The 26,930-nt window shown below is 46.8% G+C and overlaps 1 protein-coding gene across 1 annotated transcript in view; it reads left to right on the top strand.

Annotated features, from left to right (window-relative positions):
• The window catches only part of LOC138452855 (uncharacterized), a 1,928,742-nt gene that overhangs the window by 855,559 nt on the left and 1,046,253 nt on the right, over positions 1 to 26,930 (top strand). Inside the window, exon 33 of the mRNA XM_069605205.1 lies at positions 5,801 to 5,914. Within this exon, the coding sequence (XP_069461306.1) occupies positions 5,801 to 5,914 (114 nt within the window). The remainder of the gene's footprint in view (positions 1 to 5,800; positions 5,915 to 26,930) is intronic.

The following is a 26,930-nucleotide window of genomic DNA, read 5'->3' on the forward strand; positions in this document are numbered from 1 at the left end:
TGAAAGTTCGCAGACACCTCTGCATTACTGGTTTGGAGAAAAGCAGTTCTTGGATGGCTTATAACTTTGGCGCCACTTAATGGAACTGCATGTAATTTTGCAATTGTATTCCTGACCTGATCCGGAATGTGTTTGCAAAGTTTGGTGGGATTCTGTCAAGAGGGGGCAAAATTAGATGGGGGGTCCCAAAATAATGTAAAGGTTTATAAATGGGGTGCCATTTGACGAATCAACACTTAATTTGGCAAACTGATAATAGATCTAGATATAAATGTGTTTGTCGAAGTTTGGTGGGATTCTGTCAAGAGGGAGCAAAATTAGGGGGGGTCTTAAAATATTGTAAAGGCTTATAAATGTGGTGCCATTTGACAAATCTACACAAAGGTTTGCAAAAGGAATATAGATCTAGATATAAATGTTTTCGGAAAGTCTGAATGGATTTTGTCAAGTGGGGGCTAGGTTATATGACGATTGTATGTGCATACATTTGACACTTTTGAAAAAATAAAACATGGGTGGATTTCCAGCAAACTTGCGTAAGGAGCATTGACAAGGACCTACAAGCATGGTTTTGGAAATGTGCCAGTGTTTTATTTTTTGACAAGTGTCATAATGTAGCTACAAAAATAGCAGTATACCTTTAGTGACTGAGGGGTAGCCTGTGGCCATGGGCAGTGGTCAGATTGTCTGGGTCATGGAATAAGGTCATGATCCGGACAATCTGGCTGCTGGCCAGGACCACAAGGGACAAAACATAGGATTAAAGTGGCCATGTCCACCTGGGACTGGCTTTGTGGTAAAGTTATTGGAAATTAGGATAGATTTGAAAGGGAAGAAAAATGTGTTTGTGGTAATATGGTCATAGGGTTCTCTTTTTGCCTTCTGCAGGCTGCCATGGAAAGCGAAGAGGGGGCCCTGTATGGAACCCCCGCCTTCCCTTTCCATGGTGGCCATCTTGGAAAAGGATTTTCCTTCCTACACCGGGACGCCTGTGGCGTCCCGGTGTAGGAGGAAAAATCCTCTTTTTTAGTACCCCGGGTTCCCGCTTTGGGAACCTAGGCTGCTAATGGTCTTCATCCCCCATTTCAGGGGCTGGAATGGGGGGTAATGGTTGGGCTGCTGGGCCGGTATACAACATTCCAGTCCCTGGAACGGAGGATGAACGCCACAATATTCCTATTTGCATAACACAAAATGATGGTAATGTTGGAAAATCTTATTTAGTCTATGTACTTTAATGAGAAATATAAAGTAGTATGAGTCTGTACGTTTTTTTTTTAGTTCTATTTTTTAACTATGAAAGGTGGTTCCTAAAGGAACATTTATTTTGTTTTAGGATGCATTTTATTTGGCAGGAGAGCTTATTTCGAAAGGTGGGGAGGGACGAGGCACCAAACATTAATATGGAGGGGCAGGTGGATGGGGGAAAATGTTGCGTGTGTGTTATTTCTAAGGTAGGGGGCAGTGTTTCTCATGCTCCTTGATTACAGCAGTGGTGGTGTCTCTTGGGGAGGAGGGATGGCATTAGCTGATTCTATTTTAAGATAAATAGCAGTTTTGCTAAAAGTATGTACTGTGTACTAGATTGTTAATGGATGAGTAGGAATAGGTGTTGGAGCTGTTCAAGGGAAATTTTGAAGTTGAAAGTTCCTAGATCAGTAGAAAATGCAGTTCCGAACTGTCTGCGAAGCACAGATCTTATCGTGAAGTGCATACAGGTTCTCTGACACGTCATCATGCCGCGCGCCAGCATATGGTTATGTGGCACTCTCCGGAAGGTCTGCAATGAAGTCAGATGTTCGTAGACATTATGGTTCAGTTGCACTAATAAAAACCTATGAAATTCAATGAAAGATCTTTAAGGGGACATTATAGTTAAGTTGCACTAATAAAAACCTATGAAATTCAATGAAAAAACTTTGTTAAGGGGACGTTATGGTTAAATTGCACTAATAAAAACCAATGAAATTCACTGAAAAAACTTTGTTAAAGGGACATTATGGTTAAGTTGGACTCATTAATGAAATTCAATGAAAACATTTTGTTAAGGGGACGTTATGGTTAAGTTGCGCTACTAAAAACCTATGAAATTCAGTGAAAAAACTTTGTTAAAGGGACGTTGTGGTTCCAAGTAAAACCAAAAACTCCTGAAATTCACCAGTTATGATAAGATAAGCAACCATAACTCGCGCCACCACCATGCACTGCTAAGACTAACACCCAGGACATCAAAGAGGACATCACAAATGTCATTGATGACATCACTGATGACATCACATGTCTGGCTCACTCTTTTTTCCTTTACTGATATATCTAGGCCAGTAACAGTCAGGAACTAAAAATTCACTATACTATAGTACAAAGTACTATATTTTTAGACTTATACTTCAAATATGTTCTTACAGTAATTCACTTAGGGTCCACTCAAAGCATATGAAACATATACAAGGGGGAAAACACAGACTTGGAAGACAGCAATGCTTTCTATGTATGAAGATGATTAGTAAGGTTATCAACACTGTCTTATAGTTCTGTTGTTTTTTTAATACTGTACTTTCCCTGGATATGCTCATATTTGTACACATTGCACTTACACTACTTTCCTTAGGGTCTACTCACAATATGTGATAGTTATACATAGGGAAATAGTAGCTTTGAAGCAGAGCAATCATTTCTGTGCATGAAGATAATCAGTTAGGTTATGAAGATTGTCGGGTAATACTGCTGTTTTTTTGTTTACTTCACTTTCCCTGTATATGCTCTATTTGTATGTGTTGTTGTCTGTTTGTGTTTTGTGTGCAGTAATGCAATAATGTAAGTGGGCTTGATTAGGTATTTATTAAATGTTTCACGGTATGCAAGACTCTAATAAGAAAGCATTTATAATTTTAGTATTTAACATGGCAAGATTATTAATATTGCATCTTCATGTCTGCTGCACACTATACCTATGTTACTACATGTGTACCTTAGTATATTGGAAAAAACGTCATAATACAATGCTATTTGGATTAATGCATTACTTAATGACCCTACGTACCTCATGATATTTATTCCAATGATCCTTGACACTTTTTTATTAACATTACAATAAAAATCCCTTGTACATACTTTTCATGAAAGGTAAATGCACATGTGATGTCATCAGTGATATAGTCAATGACATTTGTGATGTCATCTTTGATGTCCTGGGTGATAGTCTTAGAAGTGTACGGTGGTGGCACGAGTTATGGTTGCTTAGCTTACCATAACTGGCGTATTTCAGGGTTTTTTCGGTTTTACTTGGAACCATAACGTCCCTTTAACAAAGTTTTTTCATTGAATATATATATATATAAATATATATATATATATGGGGTAGGGTAAGGGGTTTAAACGGGTGGAGAGGGGGATGGGGTGGGAATATAAATGAAGGGAAATGGGAGGCTTGGGGGTAGACCCCCCAAATATAAGAAAAAGTATTTTTTCATTCAAAATGTTTCATTAAAAAAGTTTTCGTTATTTATCAATTTGGTAAAATCGCATGTAACCTATATTTAGGAGTGAAACCCAGAACTCTTTAAAAGAAAAACTAAAAACTGGAAATGGAAAAGAGTACCGCTCATCAGGGCCTGGTACTCTAGTGGTAGTAGTTAAAAGAATTTAGTATAAGATTCTTGTTAAGAATTAAATAGTTATAGTGTCAGCAGTGCAGATACTAGCAGTAAAATGAATCTGGGGTTGGGGGGGTCAGTCACTGTGTACTAGTCTGTAAGGCCAGGAAGATTGTTGCTAGCCAATCACGCTTTATTTTGATGTTCTCCTCTGGGCACAAGCAGAGGAGTCACAGGTAAAAAGCTGGACAGGTGGAAAGTGAATCAGAAAAAACGGGGAGTAATCAGAGACGCTAATGAGGTGTTTCCCTGCTCCTCTCACTGTTACGGAGGTCTCCTATCCAGGAAAAGAAGGCGAGCTGGTGTTCTTCGCTATTTTATCCACTACGCCTCTCCCCTCAGGGTGACTCGTCAGTGGGGAGGCGCCTTTTGGTGCTGGGGTGGGTGGGCGGTGGGGGTGTGGTAATAGGGCGCTAGCAGGAGGCTGGGGTGTACACTGGGCTCCAATGGGTTCCCATGGGTGGGGCGGCCCATATTTTGGTGCTTGGCGGACGATAATAGGGCATCAGCGGGAGACTGGGGGGGCGCAATGGGCACCAGGGGGGGTCGTATGGGGGCGTCCCCCCTCTCCCCTGTGTATCTAGTGGTGACAGATTGGCTGAAGGGAAAGTGCACTGGGGAGACAGTGGGGTTCAGAAGCTCCCACAGAGTCAGCAGTACCGACCTGATAAGTAGTGTTTTGCTGCACTCTCTGTGGCCTTCTTGATGCCCACTAATGTGTGGGGAAGCCACAGGGGACAGATTCCCAACACGGATGGAAAGTGACAAAGGCGCTTCTTTAATATTCCCAGGGAAAAGGGGAAGGGGTGTTGCTCGTTCTACAGATCCTCTCCAACCTGATTTCTGTCTAGCACCCCACCGCAGCACCTCCATGCAGAAATAACATTTCACAGGGGAGCAGGGAGCTCAGTCTGTTTTCCCACATGCCATTCTCACCCAGAAAGCTTATTTTTCTGCACAGTGACATTATAATACCGTTGGTCCAGGTGAATTGTATTTTCTGTAAAAGTGGCCCTTGAAATTCATAATACAAGGCCTTATTCTGGTGAAAGCAACTTATTATCTGAAGAATATTTCTGTTCATAGGCGTCGCGTTTTATGACTAAAGGCTTTATTTTTTTAAAAACTTTATTGTGCTTGACATTACAGCAAGAGAGCGAGCAACTTACAAATAGTAGGCAAATATCCAATCAACATACACAGTGTAAAGATGGTACATGCAGAATGGCAGGGACCAGTAGGGACCACAACATACAGATTTCACATATTGCAGTAGCAATCAAAGCATATCATTCAAGTGGTTATAGGGGCTGGGGAGGAGAGATTACCAGAGTCAGCATCAGTATCGGCCGATATAGAGGAGATATAGGAGCGGAATGGAGTCCATATATTCCTGGGTCGCGAGATTAGTGATTGCTGGACCGCCCAAGCCTCCTCTGTGTCTGAAGCCCAAGTGACAGCTCGAAGCCACTGAGCGTGTGTGGGGGCCCCGGGGCGGAGCCTGCATAACAGGATACAACAAACTGCTAGTAGCATACATAGAGTGCAGCGTTGCAGGAAAACATGTTGTTAATGCAGTGGTTACTATGTTGCCACTGCATTACTGCATCGCCGTACTACAACTTTGGTTGTAAGGTAGAGGATTTTCCTCCAGTAAAATGCTGGAGGTAAATCCTCCACCTCACCCCCAAAAAACAGCACATTTGGTGTAGTTACTGCCGGCGGTTATTTTGCCGAAATCCCTATGGAGTTCTATGGACTCCAAAAAATAGGGAGCAACACCGCCTACCATCTCTTGTAATCCCGTTGTAAATCCGCAGGACCAGGTGGCGGTAATTGCGATTGGTGGTGTTTCAGTGGATTTACCAGCAACATACCTCCAAACTTGTAATGAGGCCCTAAATCGGGGAGCCTTCGATAACTAGCAGAACATATGTCTAGCCAGTACCTGTTTCACGTGTCAGTCATGTATGCAGCAGAGTCCATCATTCCCATCCAAAAAGAGCTGAATATCCTGCACCTGGCTGGGGCTCCCTTCGGGGGCCTGCATGGTTTGCCTTTCTACAGTTACATAACACAACGCATCCACAATGGACTGTGGTCATTTCATGAGCACTCTCTCCCCTCTGCTCTGCTTGACTCTGCAGGACTTGCATTTGCTGGGCACGCTCTACATCCTCTTCCAGAAGTTCATCGAGTTTGACCAGCGCTTTCGAAACACACTGTGGGCTGAGGTGGACTTGGCAGAGAGCAACAAAGAGGTATGGAGAATTGACCTGCTGTTTCTATTATCAAGAGTTCATAATGGGTTAATGCGTTGCCTGAAATATGTATCTTGGATCAATGAAAGTCATTGTGCTATAAATATTTAATCGGGCGCGGTAACATCAACCTCTGCGGCGGATGATTAATGAAAAGTGGGTATTTATAGGAGAATGGTGTCTGCTTTCCACAGACACACGTCGCCATTGTTTATCCACTAGTATTGAGCCGGATTTCATTTTACAAGTCTGAACTCTAAATGGCCCAGCTGTGGTCGACGGAAGAATGCGCTGAAAAGGCTCGGATGATGGGTTAGTCTCCTCTCTCCCGGTCGCCTCCTGCCGAGATGAGCTGCGGGGCGTCAGTGGGGGGCGTGCTATCATTGCCTGGGATTTCTATAAGCGCCGCCCCCCCTCATTGCTACGCTTTATTAGGTACTTTAAATAGGTTGTTGCAGGATGTGCCTTTCAAGTTTGCTCTTGTTGGGACCCAATTTTGGAAAGGTTTTGGAAAGGTTAACACAGCCCATTTAAAATGCATAACAATAAATAAATAAATACTTTCCTTTCCTCATTCCAACTGACGATGCCAAGGCAAGACCAACCTAGATTGTGGCTCGATCCATTGACTTCTGTGTTGGTATCGTGGAAGGGTATTGCTTGCCCAATCCGCCCAAACTGCAGCAACGCGTCTGTGCCTCAGTCGGATTGATTTGTCATTTTGTGGTATTAACGTTTCTGTGTGAAGGCATTTTTAATGTACCAGAGGAGGTATTTGAGCGGAACCTGAGACAGTTATCTGAGTGTGTGGTTCCGGTATACAGTCTTTGCACAGAAATGTGTTGCCTTAAGAGATGTTTCACCGAAAAATGTTAATTGAAAGATTTTTTCATCTAAAATCTTTTTATCGAAAATATATGTATATATGTTTGGGTGGGGTAAAGCGTTACATTTTGAAAACGGGGGTTTGGGCGGGGACCCTATAATAAAAACATTTTTTTGGCAATGTTGGGGGAGTATTTAAGGGCAGAAAACGGGCTTGGGGGGACCCTCCCAATTAAAAAAATAATTGGTATACAGGTTTTTGTCGAATAGTATTATTAATCTACGTTAGGTGAAATATTATTCACTGAAAAAAAATTCGGTGAAAAGACATGTAACGGTGTGGTTCAATGTATGCTCAAGCTCACTTTTCACAACTCAATGCATATCATAGTTAATGTGTTTATTTATTTATTATAGCATATTACTGTGCCAACTGCAAACAAATGTACTTCATGGCGCCCTAAAACAGAGGGGAGCAGGGGGAGTGGGATCAAAACAAGCTAGTGGGGGGATAGCAATGAAAATAAAAATTGGCAGGTCTTGGTCTATTCTGATCAGTTTGAGTGCAAGAATGGACGGGAGGGGGGATTGCAGCTTTTGGTTAAGCATGGAAGTAAGTAAGTGTTGCAAGGGTTAGCAACCATACATTCACGAACAAAAAGCCAAGAACAGGCAAACCCCGCCAGGTCCGCAGTCCTGGAGTGCAGTTATTGCTCAGCCAGGGCTGCAGTCATGATTCGGCTGGGGCCGCAGTCCAGAAGTGCAGTTCTTGGTCGGCCAGGTTGTTTCGGCCAGGGCTGCAGTCCAGGAGTGCGGTTATTGCTTGGACAGGGCTGCAGTCTATGAGTGCAGTTATGGTTTGGTCAGAGCCGCAGTGCAGGAGTACAGTTATGGCCCGGCCAGCGACTTTGTGCAGGAAGGCAGTTATGACTTGACCAGGGCAAAAGTCCAGGAGGGCAGTTATGGCTCGGCCAGCTACTTTGTGCAGGAGGGCAGTTATGACTTGACCAGGGCTGCAGTCCAGGAGTGCAGTTATTGCTCTGTCAGGACCGCAGTCCAGGAGTGCAGTTATTGCTTGGACAGGGCTGCAGTCTATGAGTGCAGTTATGGTTTGGTCAGAGCCGCAGTGCAGGAGTACAGTTATGGCCCGACCAGCGACTTTGTGCAGGAAGGCAGTTATGACTTGACCAGGGCAAAAGTCCAGGAGGGCAGTTATGGCTCGGCCAGCTACTTTGTGCAGGAGGGCAGTTATGACTTGACCAGGGCCGCAGTCCAGGAGTGCAGTTATTGCTTGGCCAGGGCTGCAGTCTATGAGTGCAGTTATGGTTTGGTCAAAGCCGCAGTGCAGGAGTACAGTTATGGCCCGGCCAGCGACTTTGTGCAGGAGGGCAGTTTGGGCAGTTATGACTTGACCAGGGCAAAAGTCCAGGAGTGCAGTTAAGGCCCGACCAGAGACTTTGTGCAGGAGTGCAGTTATGACATGACCAGGGCAAAAGTCCAGGAGTGCAGTTATGGCCCGGCCAGAGACTTTGTGCAGGAGTGCAGTTATGACATGACCAGGGCAAAAGTCCAGGTTTGCAGTTATGGCCCGGCCAGAGACTTTGTGCAGGAGTGCAGTTATGACATGACCAGGGCAAAAGTCCAGGAGTGCAGTTATGGCCCGGCCAGAGACTTCGTGCAGGAGTGCAGTTATGACTTGACCAGGGCAAAACTCCAGGAGTGCAGTTAAGGCCCGACCAGAGACTTTGTACACGAGTGCAGTTATGACATGACCAGGGCAAAAGTCCAGGAGTGCAGTTATGGCCCGGCCAGAGACTTTGTGCAGGAGTGCAGTTATGACATGACCAGGGCAAAAGTCCAGGAGTGCAGTTATGGCCAGGCCAGAGACTTTGTGCAGGAGTGCAGTTATGACTTGACCAGGGCAAAACTCCAGGAGTGCAGTTATGGCTTGGCCAGTGCAAAAGTCCAAGAATGCAGTTAATCATCTGACAGGGCCACAGTCCAGTAGTGCAGTTATGGCTTGCACAGGGCCAAATTCAGGAGTGCAGTTATGACACGGCCAGAGCCACTGTGCAAGAGTGTAGTTATGGTTGCAGTGCAGGAGTGCACTTGTGGCTCGGCCAGGTGCGATTAGTTGTCATTGTCTAGAGGATGAGCTGAGCCGGTTGATGCTGGAAAAGGCTTCCCGACAATCGTGCTGGTGAAAAGACCTGTTTAAAAAAAGTGAGTTTTAGGTTTTTTTCTGAGACTTGCGACGTTTTCTCCGTGTTGACGATCCTGTGGGAGGGGGTAATAAATGAATTTTGACCAGGGCTCTTCTTCCAGAAAAGAAGTTGTAGATTGTTGTCCATTGGGGATCCTAAGATTCTGCTTGTGATCCGTATTTTGATGAGGGTAGAGATGTGCCCGGTGGCCAGCCATGCCATGTTTTGTGGATTCCTTTGACAGCGGAAGCCACTGCAGGGCCTTTAGGGCTCGGGTGGCGTGGTCGCATATTTTTAGTTTCAGGATTGCTTGGCTGCTATGTGTTTTATACTGGATACAAAGCCTCGAATGTTGAAATAACCACAGACTTGAATATTATTATTGTGGGATTGCCCACATGAATAGTCTTCCTCAAAATCAAGGGAAACATCACTTTACAATAAAAGGTCTTTGTCCTCTTTCCAAAATATTATAATAATAATTCATTCTTTTGACGCAGCACTAGCACCTTGCAGAACAAAGGTAAGCCATGCCCGCCTCCAGCTGCGCATGCACTTGATTGTACTTGTATTACCCACATATGATCCTTGCCCACCTGTACACTGTACATGATGGCCACACCACACACCTAGCTCAGTAGACCCACCCCCCACTATGCTGATCCCCTTCCCTGCTCAGGCCATACCGATATCTAATATTAGCCCACCGACGGCCTGCTCACCTCATCTGCCAGCATTCCGCCTCCCCCCACCCCTTTCCTGCCACCTTACATGTGCTTCAGCTTGATTGCCAGAGCCCCGGCAGCCCCCATGCACACCACCCACAACCGAAGCTCTACACCCAAGTGGCCCGCACTAGTCCTCCTGGTCCAGCACATCGCAAACACAACAATATCGCACGCAGGGACGTCATTTGGGGGTCGCCAGAGGTCGCAAGAGCGACCGCTGGCGATTGGCCAGCGACCCCTGTCAAACTCTTGCGACCTCTGGCCATTGACCAATCAGAGGAGGAGGGGGCGTGGCCACATCGTGCTGCGACGCTTGTGTTGGCCTCCATTTTGATTATTTCACGACACACGCGAAACGCGTGTGGTGCTTTCTCGTCTTGCTGCTGCAGTGCTGCCAGCTGAGGCTGAGTGTTGTGTCCAGCTGCATCCACCCACGTCGATCCACCCCCGCTGAAGGAGGAGGCCAGGCCAGTGACTGACTTCGAGGTGAGTGACTGAGTCGAGAGACTCGAGTCGAGCGTGAGCCGAGGTCGCCGCCGACGGCAGGCCTCAGGCCGCAGCTCACCAAATTCATTTTACTGACGTGCAAATATGTGCCGGCGGCGGCCTGCAAGCTGCCGCCGGCATATATTTGCAATGTAGTAAAATGAATTCGGGTGCCGACGGCAGGCCTCAGCACCAAATTCATTTTACTGACGTGCAAATATGTGCCGGCGGCGGCCTGCAAGCTGCCGCCGGCATATATTTGCAATGTAGTAAAATGAATTCGGGTGCCGTCGGCACCCGAATTCATTTTACTACATTGCAAATATATGCCGGCGGCAGCTTGCAGGCCGCCGCCGGCACATATTTGCACGAGGGGGGCGGGTCCGGGGGCATCTGGGGATTTGCTTTGAAATATTTTCTTTATTAAAAGCTCTGAAGACTAATTGAAAGCTTGTGATACGACAGCAGATGAGGAGTTCGCGAACTCCCCCTGATTACAGGCAAAGCAGTATTTAAGATGTCTGGGGAGAGGGCGATGAGGGTGAGGGGGGGGGATTGAGCGGAAGTGAAGCTGAGGCCAATGAAGGCTGGAAGGTGAGGGAGGGCGAGTGGAGGCTGAAGAGGCAAATGGACGGAAGCATGAGGAAAATGAAAGCTAGCTAGAAGGAAAGGCTGAGACCTGGGGGAGTGGGGGAATGGGGGTAGAAGGAAAGAGAGGCTGTGGGGAGTGTGGGGGGGCACGAAGCCCGGTGGCAGGAGGGGTAAAAGGCTGGAATGCTCTCGCAGTGTGGGCTTGTAGCTAGGCCGTGGGGGGTTGCAGGGACAGGGGGCACCGAACAGAAGGGTGTCAGGACCTGCTCCCAGTGGTGGAAATGGAAAACATGGAAAAAGGGATCCCACAAGTGCTGGGGTGGGGGTGGTATTTGGTGGAGGGGGCGGAGCTGGCAGTTGAACTCCACTCAATTGAAATCTTCACAATAATTCTTTAAACGGTGCAATTTCTTTCATGCTGCTTCTTACCACACTGTACATCAATTCCACCTTAAATCCTTTCCATGGCAGTGGTGCACCCAAAATACTGTTGGTAATGTAGTGATTTTTAGTACATAAACGGACCCATAGATATGTTCTACAGTAAAATGTTACATGGGTAGCTCAGCAATTTGAGAGACCGTTGCTGAGATGTTATATATTAAACATTGCTTGTTAATCGTATGACTTTTTGCAATTCCTTATAATAAAAAAAAAACAAGTGCTATAAAATGTGTTTGGCCAGGGCATGGGTTGGGCTAGTCGTTTGCTTATATTCAGGGCTGAGATCGGGGTATTTCTGCCCCTGTAGTGAAAGTCAATAGTTGGCACCCATGAACCCACAGTTTAACTTCCTAATAACTACTGTCAGCACAACAGAAGCATGTATTTGTAATTAAGCAGTTTGATAAGTATGTAACATGTTTGTAAATTTAACCTATGATGAGACACAAAGGAAAGGGCAAAACATTACACTGTATCTAAGTGATAGTCCAACAAAAAAAAAAATACACATTTCAAAGAACACTAGTGAATGGAAGTTTAAGCGCATTTTTGAGTTTGGAAATGACTTTTTTTTCTATGAAAGTGTAAGATGCCCGGTTGGCAAGCAGTAGTGTGCCCAGCATGTAGGAAGCCAGCTTTCCACAATGATGGCGCCCGCCCCAGTGATAGTCATGGCCATTGATTCCAGTGGTGTCCCTTCCAGGGCAGAAGAAAGACCACAGGCGAGCAAATGGAGCCTGCAAACGTGCGAGTGACTGCTGGGCAAAGGAGGACAGAGCAGATTGGATCACCGAGCCCCCAGCTCCCCTCTGGGAAGCTTGGAGGTCGGTACTGCTAGGGTGGCCAACTGTCCCGGATTTCGCTGGATTGTCCTGCAATTAGGGACTCTGTCCCGCAGTTTGCAGAGTGGCTGTGCTGGAGACAGGTTGCCTCCAGCACAGCCACTCCGCAAACTGAAGTGGCCATCTACACAGCATGGCTCTGCCACCTGCTGCTTTCTTTACCCGGGCGGTTCCGCAGCCCTGGCTCCTTTTGATGATCCATTCTTGTATGAAATGTCACAATACACTGATATCGTAACCATTTTTTTCTTAATGCACTGAGCGATAATGCTTTATTAGGCCACTTCCTGTGATGTCATGGTGGGGGCGTGGTCTAATGACATCACTTCCTGTGGGGTGTGGTCAAATGACATCACTTCCTGTGGGGGTGTGGTCAAATGACATCACTTCCTGTGATGTCACTCTTGGGGGTGTGGCACTGTGATGTCACTTCCGCTACCCCTGGCATTTTGGTGAAATGACGTCCCTGATCGCACCCCGAGTGCAACATCCTTACTGTTTGGCATTACCTCATGCACACCTCCGACCGCACCACCAACTCTCACCCAACCATGCGCCCACTCATACCACATCCATCCTGCCCCACACAGTAGGTCGAAACAGCCTGCTCTGCGCCGGCATCACATCTAGCAGACCCGCTCCCTGCCTTCCTCCCACCCAGAGCCGGCCTATAGGGGGGGCGAGCTGGGCGACCGCCCGGCGCGCCCTGCAGGGTGCCATTAGCCCCTGACACGCCAGCTCGGGGGGAGTCTTTCAAGGCCTCCCCCGAGCTGGAGTTGTGGGAGAAGGCGTGGTAGGCGTCCTTTTACTGTAAAATGTGCCCGCGGCAGCGGGTGCATTTAAATGCGCCCCTCCGCCGCAGGCACTTTTCATAAGAAAAGGCGCCATTAGCCTCCCCCACCACGCCAGTTCGGGGGAGTCTTTAAAGTGCTCCCCCGAGCTGGCATAGTGGCAGAAGGCGTGGCAGGCGCCTCATTGTCATTGAATGCACCCACAGCGGCAGGCTCATTCAATGACAATGGGGTGCTAACGCGCCCTATTTAACCTCCTCGCCTGAGCGAGGAAGTTAAAAATATATATATATAAAGTTGCCCATCCTGGTCCCGCCACGCCCCGTTAACCAGGGGCGCGCGGTGGGCAAGGGGGTCGCCATTTCGCCCAGGGCACTGCGCCAGTCATGCTCCCACCACTCCTACCTTGGTTCTCTACTACGCCGACTGAGACGAGCCATGCCCCCAAGACCCAGTGGACCCCCTGTCCACCCAACAACCATGCTTTCCTCCGCACCGAAGGCAATGAGAAACCACCATCCAGTCAGTCTGACATTCATGGCTACACCACTCTGCACACCCCAGCTCACCTCACACCAACTGCTGCTCGCCCCACACTGGAGGAACCCAGGCCCCCACAGGCCACAGCCCCTCCTGCTCCAACCACCACCACATCAACTACCAGGCAACCCAGGAGGTGCCACCAACCACTGGTTTCTTTGAAACAGAATTAATTTGCTGTAAAAGTGCCTAACAAGAAAATAATAAATAAGCGCACGCTCCTCACACTCCACTGCAAGAAAGGCCTCTTCCTCACTGGGATCCCGGGCCCTACACATGCCCACACACAACCAGGATGTCCATTGGACTCTAGCTGGCAAAATGCCAGACCAAGCTAAGTCCACCCCCTGCCCACTCTGTGACCGCATCACACATCTTACCTCACGCACAACCAGCCCCAGCGACTTCTCACTCACCCTTCCGAATTAGAGCGAAATGACTATCTAAAATACTGCACCTCACATCACCCAAGATTCCACCTGACCTCTGCTCTTCCCAACCCCAACAACACCATATCAGCCATTCACACCACCCAGGCTGATGCCCCATACCTACTCTGGAGCCCCCAACCCTCCCCTTGCACTGCACCTTACTCAATACCAGATCTCTGGTGGCACATGCAAACGATATCCATGACCTCCTCACAGACAACAATCTAGACATCCTCGCATTCGCTGAAACCTGGCTCACACCCTCTTCTGGCCCAGCACTCTCCATAGCGGCCCCTCGCATATATGCCCTATTTTGCTGTGACAGAACACAGAAAAGGGGAGCTGTGTCGCCCTGACCTACAAAGACACTATCTCACTACACCCTCAAAAACAGCCCCTCGCCCCAACTGCGAAATCACCTCTGCCAAAATCAAAAGCTCTGCCAACGCCTCTGTCACCGTCTATTATTGGCCGCCTGGCCCACTTGCTACCTTTGAGGATGACCTCTTCCAGCTAGCTCTAACCAATCTGAAACCTTCCACCCAACTCCTTATCCTGGGTGACCTCAACCTCGGCTATAACAACCCTCTGGACTCAGATGCTGCCACTCTGGCGAACTCCATGGCAGCCTTAGACTACAACCAACTAGTCTCTGAACCCACCCATACCCCGGGCTGCACGATGGACTGGATTGTGGACCACAAAAGCAATGCTAGCATCTTTTCCAACTGCCACTGCCCATGGTCTGACCACAACACCATCTTCTTCTCCATCCCCACCCCAAACTGCCCTGGCTTCCCAGCCCCCCAAACTCCCTCCAAACCACCCACCATCCTGGCTCGCAGGTCCTGCACCCTAACAAGCAACCGCATCATCCCTCTCGTTAGGTACTCCCTCCCTTACTCCAAGGACACCACCTCCATGGTACAACACTACAATGACTTGCTCACTAACACCCTTGATCACCTGGCCCCCTCAAAACCCAGAAGCAAAAGAACATTCAACACCTTAACTCCTGGTGCACACCAAATCATAGTTTCCTACGAGCAAAGCCGACACCACCTGGCACAAAGAACCTAGCACAGCAAACAGAGTTCATTTTGCAAACACTTCCCGCCATTTCAGACAATCCCTTCACGAGGACAGGCATCCACCTACAATGACAGGATCTCCAGAGCGTCCTCTGGCTTTCGCAAACATTTTGCTTTCCTCTGTGAGCTGTAGACCCTCTTTTTCCCCACCACCATCCCGAAAGATAACGCCTGGTGTAGCGTCGTCCGAGACACCCTCACCAACAAAATCGCTCTCTTACAACAAAAGATTGCAACCAAACGACTCAACACCCCGGCCACTCCACCCCCCACTTGCAGAAACTTAGGACTTTCCTCCCTTCGAGTTCCAACCCATCAGCGACTGCACCCTTGGAAACATCATCTAGGCCTCAAACCTTCTGAATGCAAAGATGACTCCTGCCCAGCTTCCATCGTGAAGTATTATGCCGAACCCCTTCTCCCACTTATCGCCGCCATCATCAACTCCTCCTTCGCTTCTTGCACCGTCCCTCTGGCCCTCAAAGAATCTTAGCCTCTCCTCAAGATACCCTCTGACCCAACTATCCCCACCAACTACCGACCCATCACCACAGTCCCTTTCTTGCTAAAGATCATCGACAGGGCTGCTTACCTACAAATCCATGACTTCCTAGAGTTTCACCACATTTTAGTCTCCCGACAGTCCGGCTGCTCGGCTAAACATGGAACTGAGACGGCACTACTATACCTAAAATCAGCTTAATGATGCTAACAACCAAGGCAACCTCTCTCTGCTCCTACTCTTGGACCCACCTGCTGCGTTTGATCTGGTCCACCACAGTACACTGTACCACCACCTCACATCCTCAGCATACTTCTCGCCTGACACAGACAAATGGGTCCCCTCGTTTCTCACTGACAGGACTTTCCGGCTCTTTGCTGGCAAAGCTTTCGGTGTCTAAACCATCCACAGCATGTGGCGTACAACAAGGCTCCTGCGTCTCCCCGACCTTATATAACATATACACCAAACCTCTCTTTGACCACCTGAATTTGCTAGGCATCTCATACACTCACTATGTGGATGACACCCAGATCCTCATCCCCTCTCATGCAATTATGCACATAACTCACTCTAGGTCAACTCCCTCTATAAGACGATCCAAACTTGGATGGCTACACACAGCCTCTGTCTCAATGACGAGAAGATGGAGCTTCTTCTTGTGGGCCCCCGGGCGCGGCTAGCTACGCTCCCTCAGGACTACAAATATTTCTCCATCTGTGGCCATATCATCCCCGTCGCCGCGGCTGTAAAAACCCTCAGCGTATACCTGTACTCCTCCCTGAACATGACATGTCAAACCACCCACATTGCCTCAACATCGGGATACGCCACAAAGCTCATCACCGCCAATAAACCTTTTTTATCCACAAAAACCGACTTGAAGTTGCTCGTGCCCTCATTTGCTCAAAAACCTGTGCAAACTACAAACAGTTCAAAACAATGCACTTAGAGCAGCACTTTACATTGGAAAGCTTGATCACATATCGGAAGCCAGGAGATCTGCTCTCTGGTTCCCAGTGAATAACAGGATCAACTTCAAGATCTTGTCCATCACACACCGCTGCCTCTCAAACAACGCCCTCTCCTGCCTGGCAAAAAACTCTCAAGACGCTCACTGGCGAGGCCGCAATGTTCGGCCTACTAAAACCACCTAGCCACCCCCAGATTCAACTACAAAATAGCATGGGGGTCCAGCTTCCCAGTCCGTGCCCCTGCACTCTGGAATGTGCTCCCTGGCCACCTCTGATACAAAAAATCATATGCCAAATTCAGAAAGAGGCTCGAAACATACCTCTTTAACTAAGACTCCGTTCTCCTACCCCCTTGATTCTGTTCCCCTTTTTTTCTCCTGTCTGATTCTAACCAGTGCCTACATGCTTATGGGCTTGGTGCGCTCATATAAATGCCTAAATAAAATTAAATAAATAAATAATTGTAATGATAATCATTTTGTTGTATATAACTTTGGTATCACTTGGTCAAGAGTAATAGTTTGAAAAGATTTCAATTTTTAGAAGACTTAGCGCCATGTCAGCTTCTAAGCACCTTACAAGTGGCAACATCGACAAAAAATCACGGTCCCCCATGCCAGGCTCTCTGCCAGATGTCTATGGCCACTTTCTTCTTTGTTTCGGGCTCCAAGTCTTTTTGAAGGGAGGGAGCTGCAAGTGTGCAACGCTGACTGGTTTAACATTTGAAAGTGAAAACCAGTTCAAACTGACTGTGCCCGCATGACCTTTAGAGTACTTTAAGATGTTACCAGAGAACGGGCTTCGTAGGCACAATGGCCCTGATTCACAGAACATTTTCCTATGGGATTACACCATTATAAAACATTTCCATGAATCAGGCCCAATGTCTCATTCACTTTCCCTTTTAGCAGTTTATCACTGCTGTTGATATGTGGACGCATGGTTTGTTTGACTAAGTATCTAAACTTCTCATGTAGGTATTTATTGTATATCACTGGAATTCACTGATTTGAACTTAAATATTATTTGTGTCCCTTCCTTGTATTTTACTTGCTTCTATAGGGATCCATTCACATGCATTTTTAATATACAGAATGCCTTGTAATAATTGTGCAGCTTTGCATTGTGTGTTGTACGCCTGGGCCCTTCGAGGGTGTTTAGAAACATGCTTATTTTGCCTAACGCTTAAAGATTTCAAATAGATTTTCAGGGCAATTTATTATGTGATTTGCTGCCTGCACATGCATGCTTTTTCTAACGTATTGTACTATTTTAGATGTTTAAAGGAAGCTACACAGAAAGGATTTCATGCTGTTTCTAGAACTAAACATGGGGCAGGAGATGGTTTGCTTTAGTGCATACGGGAAGATCTGCTCTCCAACCTTGACTCTAACATCCCCTCTGTCCTCATCCTACTCGATCTCTCTTCTGCCTTTGACAAGGTCAATCATACCATCTTGCTCAACCGTCTCCGTGACAACCTGGTATCACCGATCAGGCTCTGTCCTGGCTGACCTCCTTTCTCTCTGATCGACCCTCCCAAGTCCAACTTGGGTCCTTCTTTCATCTATCTCCCTTTCTACCTGCGGTATTGCCCAGGGGTCTAACCTCTCACTCTGGCTCTTCAACAAATACCTGACAACTTTCAACCACTGCATTGACATTTTCTGCTCCAACTTTCAGTGCTTTGCTGATGACACTCAACTAATTTTCAGGCTCCCCTCGACCAGCTCCTCGGCCACCTCCTCTCCTTCTCTCATCTCTGACTGCCTATCTGCCATTCAGGATTGGTGTGCTGCCAACAATCTCTGCCTGAATGCTAGCAAGACGGAGATCCTCTCATCGGCACACCCACCCTCATTTCCTGTCACTCTCTGGCTGGCCTCCCTTCGCCTTCCTCCTACTCCCACCTGTGAGGCTAAGAACCTCAGGGTCATCTTTGACTCCACGCGTTCCTTCTCTGCCCACATCTAAGATGTCTCAAAAAAGTCAAACTTCCTACTCCACCTCCTCAGAGGTACTCTGCCTTTCCTTTCCTTCCCCAGAAGCTCACTGCCTCTCGAGCCCTGATTCTTTCTAGGTTGGATTGTAACAGCCTCTTTCTAAATCTACCTGCTTCTCCCCGTCCGCCCTCTGCAACTTATCAAGAACAGGACTGCGCGACTTGTCCTCGGCCTCAAGCCCTGGGATTGTATCTTTTCCAGCCCTGAAATCTCTCCATTGGCTCAAAGAAACGAGCTGGGGGAGATCTCTGTCTTTGGCTGGGGCCTCCCTCCCCAACAGCCTCCCTGCCACTCTGAAACTTGAGGAGAACCATCTCCGGTTCCGATAAGCACCTCAAGACCTTCCTCTTTGCTTCTGCCTTCTCTCCTCCTCTCCCCTGCTTATCTGCTCAGTCTTGGCACTGTGCACCTGGATTACTCTTGACTTTCGGACCCTGGTACCTGCTCACCCTGCCATCCACCCGCAGTGCCTCCTGGCGATCCCTTGCACTGGGGTCTGTATCTGTAACCATACACCCCCCGCCCTTCTTTCTGCACTTATCAGACACAACCTGTCTGTTGCTTCATAGCTAGCACTTGCCACCTGTTGGCTGCACTAGCAATGTTGGTTGCTTTTTACTATTTATTCATTAATTATTATTTATCTGTATCCTTTGCTCAGCACTTTCCACTTCTCCCCTGTCCCTTGCACTTTCCCCTTTCCCTCTCCCATGCACTTGCGTGTTCTCAATGTCACTGGGCCTAGTAAGATCGTTGTTTTTGTACTCACCTGTTCCCCTCCCTTGCCTTGTCACGCTCTAAAACACATGTGTATGAGCGCGATAGAAATAAAATATCAATATCAATACATTGAAAACCGGATAACCTGGAAACAAATCAGGGTTCTTCCCACCTTCCCACTTGTCAACATGAAGTGATCCTCTGCAAACCACTTGATCTCACTGTGCTTTATTTAGCTTAACTGGCAACACTTGGATTACCTACTATGGATTTCATTCTGGTTGTGCTATAGAAAAAGTCTACTTATACCTGGTTTAACGCACCAATCGATCAATCAAATGTCTTTAGTCGGATGTCTCCATTAAAACAAAAAAAATAATTGCACAATGCAGTTCTAAAATCAATCCAGTTATCCCAACACCCCACAAACAGGGCTCAGAACCTATGTGTGAGATGCATTGCACATCTTAAAAAGGTCACACAGACCATAATAATAATGTCATCTCATGTTATTGGCATACGTGCACTCTGGCAGATCTGAAAGAGAGGTGGGTCGGTGAGATTAGTGGGGACAGATGTGCGTGTGGAGTAGGTTAGTTGTAGAAATGCAGCGTTCCCATGTTTGATGTCTGTTGAATGGGGTTTCCAATTGTCATGTCTAGGTGACGTTGTTGGTATGCACATTTTGTGTTTGAATCTCGAATTGGAGCAGGTAAGTTCAGGGATCAGTTGGTGAACTTGATGGGCAGACAAACCTGAAACCACGTATAGCAGATCATAACATGGCATAGCAAAGCATGCAAAAATGCTGGAACGAAATTGCAATGCATTAGAAGTCATAGAAACACCTGGTAATTTCCTTATAACCTGATGTCCTTGCCACACTACAAACACTGGCTGGTTGTAGACAAGTCCCATTTGTATTATTTGTATTTTGTTTTTATTTGTAAAGCGTATAACACCTAAGCGCTTCACAGAGGTCAAAATGGTTCAGCAATAGGATATGACATTAAAATCATTTACCAAGCAAATACTCTTTTAATCTAGCGCAAACAAGATGAAGCACAGGGAGGATGAGGGACAACTAGAAGAAAGAAAGACTGGGAGTGAAGGGAACGAGAAGGAAAATAAAAGAGACTAAGGAAGAGAGATAGAGGGGAGCAAGATCGTAGAGACATTTAAATAGTAAGCAGAGAAATGAAAAAAGACGTTGGACTTCAAAGATCAGCCACCGAAGAGAATGCAAAGAAGAGGAAAAAGAATCATAAGGAGAAGGAGTGCAAAGAACGCAGATCGAAGAATGATAAATAGAGAGGAGTGGAGTAAGATGGTTGGCAGGAAGACCTAGTAGTAAGCAAGCATAATAGAATACATGGGAGAAGACTAAGGAGGAAATTAGTATTTTGGATGCATGAAAAGTTACGAACTGCAGGATTTACGGATATTGAAAAGTTGAAATCGGCAGGAGCGGGAGATAGAAGAAATATGAGTGGAGAATGAAAGGGAGAAGTGGAAAATGACTCCAAGATTACGAGCTGAGGTAGAGATAAGGAGTAAAGAAGGGGGATAAGATGTCAAAGGTGGAGGAAGAGGGGGAGGAATGGTGAAAGCAGGAGGGAAAAGTACTTCGGTTTTTGGTGGATTAAGGTGTAAATCGCGAGACGACATCCAAGATTGGAAAACTAGCAGACATGCTGAGAGGAGGAGTAAATATAGTCCGAGAAGGATGAAAAGGAAAGAATGATCAGAGGAAAGGCCAGCCCAAGAGACCGAGAAGGTACAGTTAGTGAGATAAGATTGAAACCAGTCCAAAACAGTACGCCATGGACCAAGATGAGAAAGATGAGCGAGCAAAATAGAGAGTCTGTCTCTCTCCCACTCTCTCTAAAATAGATACATTTTACCCTATGTGCCACAAGGATCTGTTAATTGGCAGATGCAGAAGAGTGGATTCTTGAGACTCCACTTATTACCAAAAGCTAGGCACTAAGGATTATGGGTGGCAAGAACGTTTTGTTAATACAATCAGTCACTTGAGATATAAAGACCCACAGCACCTCTTTCAACTGCCTTAATATGTAGCTTGGCACGCTGAGTGACGTCTCAAGTCTCACTCTAATTTACTCAGGTGCAATGATCAGTGGCCAACTGGGGCTTTTCTCTGTCTGGGCAAAGACCGTCGAGCCATAGGACAGTGTTGTCAGGCGATCAGGGTAAGGGCCAGAATCCATGATAATTTTTCTTGGAGGTCAATCCTAGTGTCTTCCACTATCCGTAAAGTCCCCAGGCCAAAATGGAAGCCCTTCTAACTGCAACCGTCGCCTAACTTTGAGGCTGTTCCATAACCTCAATTGCAAAATGATGCTGACAGCTTGCCAGCACTTCTTCATTGTGGAATGAGGAGCAGGAAGTTAAAAGGAGGAGTACAGTGTCCCATGAAAATGGGTGCCCCAGCTCGTAGGCCTAAAGGGTGCTGCGGCTGCAGGAAGGTTGAAGAGAAGTGTGATGGTAGAGTAAAACATAGGGTTGAGGCTGGGGAGGATAGAATGGGTGGACCAGAAACACTACAATTCGAATTTGCAGTATCTCCTGCCGCTTACTGGGTACTGCTCTTTGTCCGGACCCCTAGGAAAGCTTTTTGCCAGAACTCACTGATGATACCAAGGTATGAATAGGTCTGAACTAGGCTGTCCTTCTAGAAATAGGGAGGGTGTCGGGCTGTAAGGGTTTATAATATGCACAAGGTGTGATCTATCCACACAGGGATTCTCCTGTAGAAAGGGAACAATTGCCCTGCCCACCAACAGCCATTTTTACTCAAAAGGGGGGACTAGGGGAGAGGTGAGGGCAAGGTGAGGTGGTCTGCCTTTTCTTGACATACCAGCCTGATGTGTGCTCCGGCTGTACCCTTGCCGCGCCATTACCTTTTCTCCTTTTTGTCTGTGCATGCTGTGCTTTCCAGTGACGTGTATGCAATTCATGGTCTCCATGTTTACCCATGTCGCTTCAGTGCATCATTAAATTGCACACAATGAATACTGAATTGTCTTTTGGCGCACTTGTGGCAATATCACTTGTGAGCTGTGATTCCCTCCTCACATAAAAGTGACCACATTTATAGACAGCAATTTGTTTAATGGTGCATGTACTTTAAATCTATGTAGACTTATAATGGCACCTGTGCCCCTAATTTTGTTTGGGGCACATTGGGGTCAGGATCTTTCCTGTGCCTCCTGATCGGAAAATGTGAACAATGAAAACTTTGGGCTAAAAATAGACATGTTAGTTCTTTCTTCCATTGAGGGTAATTTTCTAACTGCCTGATTAAATATGACTTATATATGAGGGAAAAGAAAGAGGAATAATGCCTTTTTACACCATTAGCCCAGCCAGTCAAATGTGTTAATCCTAGTCTATGCCATATAACATTCATTATTTTACATTTTTTCTAGTCCAGGCTAGCTGACCAATGTTGCTTTCCGGTGCTTAATTTATGAACCCTGAGGCCTTGCTATTGTTGTTTTCTTATTTTGATGGGCAGACGGTGCAAGCATACAGGATTTTATTTTCATGAAAACTTACAGAGGAAACAACATTGTTTAAAGGAAAAAGGGCAGGCTGGCAAACACTACATTCTAACAGTAATCAAAAAGAGAAACTTAAAACAGATGGCAGCATTGCCATTTAATGCACCATTGTCACACCCAGCACCATCCCCAAATTCACCCCCCACCCAAGCCCTTCTACCAATAACTGCTCAGCAGGGCCCCTTTTGGTAATTCTTCTGTACTGGCACCTTTTTTCTTAAATTTACAAGTGCCATGGGAGAGTGTCTGAGATTTAGTAATCACAAGATGGCATTTTAGAAGTCCAAAATGTAGCCTCCACTCTACTATCAGCGAAGTATGCTTTTTACAAAAGACACCGTAAAAGTATGATTTGTGGTAGTTTGAAATTCACATAAAACCTGAGTAACATAATGTAGCATAACATAACACATAAAAATCAACAGGACGACATTTTAGAGGTCCAAAAGTAGTTTATCACAATCTGATAAAGGATGAACATATTAAAAGTGTGATTCAGATTCCAAGATGGCTGCCAGAGAGTGAAGTCGCACTCTCATGAGCTCCTGACGGTATGCAGTAATAAAATTGTGGCAAAAATGTCACCTTTACAAAAAAATCGTGGTTTGACCCGGTAAAGGTGTATCCCATTATACCATTTAAGGGGACCAGGGGTTGCAGGAGTGTCCCCCGCTCCCTTTAAATGGTATAATGGGTCTGGGGGTAGCGGGGGTGTCCCCCGCATCCTTTACATGGATTGCGGCGGCAAAACCACAGCCTTTTTGCCGCGATTTGTTGTGTAAACTGCCATTTTTGCAGCGATTTTAACACATGAAACCCTCCAGACAAGGCCTATGAAAGGTGTACAATGCAGGCCAAGAACAGCAGTGTAACAGGGATATGGAATTCGCACCCCGCGTGTGACTTAGAGTGGCGAAAGCACAGCTGACTGCGAGCAATAGGAGAAGCAGATTTCGGCTCTTCAGCGGGTGGAGATCCCTCTGTCATGATCCCAGTAAATGAGCACAGTTCCCATTCAGGCATACAGGAAAGGCAAGGGACATCACATCAGTCAGCAGGTCAACAGTGGGTACAAGCCTGGCACAACTGGCATTTGTACCATTCTTAGCATGTGCACTCATAGGCTCTCATAGTGCTTACAGTGGTTTTCATACACTAAACATGGCCGCCGCTAGGTCCATTGATAATTTACAGCACACTCTATACCTATTGCAGAGGGAGCTACTTAAGCCCCGCCTCAGCTGGAGCGCTCACTTCACGTCTGCTCCGCTGACAGCGGGTAACGCTACCGGCATCTCTCCTCACAGAACCTGTCAAAGGAGAAAAACAGAGACATTAGTTTTCACAGAAAAAAACAACAAAATTCCATAGTGTTTGAAAAGACTTACCGAACCAAAGTATTTCTGAAGCGTTTCTCCAGTCAGCTGTTTTTGTTCGTAGCCGCAGCATCTTCTGTCAGAAGTTCCCTCACAGCCGCAGCATCTTCTTCGCAGCAGTCTTCAGTCCCAGTACCTTCATTCAGACGTTTCCTCAGCAGTCTCTGCATCTTCCGAAGGTATTTCTTCCTCAGCTTTTCTGAAAACCTGCAAACAAAAGATATTTCATTTAATGAACAAACTGAAAAGAAATAAGAAAGAAGAAGTTTAACTAAGTTACGTACTTGAAGTTTCTTCACGTTTTCACTGCTTAGTTTTTACTGCGCTCTTCCCTGAAGGCTGCAATTACTCGGCATAGACGAACTTACTTTTTTTAAACGTTTCTTCATCCTGAGTAATTTGGCAGTCCTTCCGCAGTCACTAACCTTTCCGAAATCCAAGAACCTGCAAGATTAAGGGAAAAATATTACAAAGTGAGATCTCTCCAACGTAGGGACAATTCAGAATCTAACAAACTATCATATTTTCAGCAAATACCTACCAAAGACAACTCTAGAAAAGCAAGGACATTATAAAGACAAGAGTCCATTGAACACTGCAGCCTTCCAAGTTCAAATTTCGTCATTCCAACGCACCCCTATTGAATACAGGATGGAGAGCTCCACAAAACATAAACACAGGTGAGAAGGGATGGATTACCAAAGGCACACTGCTATACAGTAATTTCCCAGAAAGAATAGATATTATAGTAGTTCTTTTGTTATTATTGTCGTTTACACAGAAAAGGAATCCTAAAAGTGCCCAAGTAACAGATGCACTGGATAAGAAGGCATTACGCTCCAGAGGAGTCCAGGTAAGCGTTACACCCTCGTACAGGAGAGTCGAGTGTGGACAACGTGAGAGGAGGCGGATCCCGTCGGGGGAGGAGCTGTGGCGATCAGCTCATCCAGAAGAGCCAAGCTGAAGGAACCGGAGTGGAAGAAGAGGTGCTCCGGTGGAGTAGATTAGGTAAAAAGGTGCCCTCGCCTTGCAGCGGTACGAGAGTGGAAAGGAGAGGAGGAGCCCCGACTCCAGTAAGGGTCCCTGCATTAGGAGAAGCACGCCGGTGCGGAAGAGCACCGATACGCGGCATACGTGCGCCATAGTATTATACAGCTGGCGAGCGGCTGGGAGGTTCCGGTGAGACGAAAGGCTTGAAGGCATAGTTACACAGCCCCCTGCAGTAAGTGGACATCACGCCCCGCATTACAGGCGGAGTACAATATAATTCCGGAGAGGCAGGCGGGACCAGCAAGGGACCTCCTATACGGCATGGAGCTGCAGTGAAGGGAAGATCAACTTGTATCTACACTGGCCAGTTTACATTAAGGGCGATGAATTGGAGATACCTAGGCTGCATTGTGACGAGCCACTAAAGGATTAAGACTCTGGGAAAACGACCCTAGAAGCAGGACCTGTAGCTACAGGTAACTTGCACACAAGTCCCCCCAACTTTAACCACCACAATACTGTGGACATAAAAAAGTGCAAGACTGATACAGGACCGGAGGGAGAAGCAGGGGCCCTTGACAACAAAGGAAAGAAACCGGGGTACTTTGGAGGAGGAGAAATAACTGCGACAGCAGGGAACTTCTACAAAGAATAATTAAATGCTGCAGGGGTCATAATATATGTTGAAGTGGTCAAGCAGGGACCAGGAACGAAGGGGAAGCAGACCCCAGTGCTGCTGACCACCACAAAGAATGCCAGGAGAGGCCAGCTAGAAAGGGGTTGGCAATTGTCCCCAGCGAAGACGGCCTCAGGGGAATCTGGTCCATTACAAAAGGCCAGGGAGGACCTCCAGGCAATCCGAGAAATGGCCCACAGCAAAGACGATCTGCAAAAGTGCTTGAAGGGCATGAAGGAGAGGCTGACAGTATCCCTGCAGGAACAAATGGCATGCCTGAAGGAAGAGCTCCATGAAAGAAATCAGAGAAGATATTAATTTCCTGGGAAACAAGGTGGACTTGGCAGAACAAGGCTTATCGGAAGTGGAAAAGGAAGTGCGACAGATCTGGAAATCCATAATCTGGAAATTCAGAGTGAAGGGCTAGAAAACCGTTCAAGACGCTCTAACACAAGAATTAAGGGACTGGCAGAGGCAAACTCTGATGCAGACCTGAAATAAATGATACAGCAGTGCTTTGCTCCCCTGCTGACAGAAATAACCCCAGAGGAGATCCGGATAGACCATATACACACAGTGGGACCTAAGAGGAGCAGAGAGGGAAACAGACTGAAGGACGTTTTGGTGGCATTAGCGTCTTATGAAGAGAAAGAGAGAATCTGCAGGGCGGCTAGGGGACAGGCCACGATCACGATTAACGGGTCGCACGTAAGCCTATTTCAAGATCTGGCATCTACCACACTTCAGAAAAGAAGAGCAATGGGGCCGGTGACGAGAACATTGGTGGAAAAAAAGTCCTCAATGAATGGACCTTTCCTTCGGTCTGCTATTCCCCTGGAAGGGAAGACCGCAGAGAGTCACCACTTGTGCTGAAGGCCTGGCAATCCGGGGCCTGGAAGTGGAAGAGATGGACTGCGTGGATCAAGGACGCAGAGCACGACATCAGGGATATAAGCCTTGGGAATGGTCTACTGTGAAAGGAAAGGGAGGGGACAAGTTGAAAGGTCCCTGAGTCAGAAGAAGAGGGGAAGAAAAATAACACAATTCCGGTAGAACAAGCAATACAGGAGAAGCCTGGGATGAACGGTCAAACCGAAAAGAAGGGTGCGAACAAATGGCGCCTTTAAAAACCGTGGCAGCTGTCCACTGGGAATGAGCAGACCCAATCGGGAGGGGGTGGGGCACACTACAAGGAACTGGTCCTGTACCAAGCCT

This window comes from Ambystoma mexicanum, chromosome 4p, assembly GCF_040938575.1.
Source record: "Ambystoma mexicanum isolate Mex_15411 chromosome 4p, UKY_AmexF1_1, whole genome shotgun sequence".
In the NCBI taxonomy this organism is placed as follows: domain Eukaryota; kingdom Metazoa; phylum Chordata; class Amphibia; order Caudata; family Ambystomatidae; genus Ambystoma; species Ambystoma mexicanum.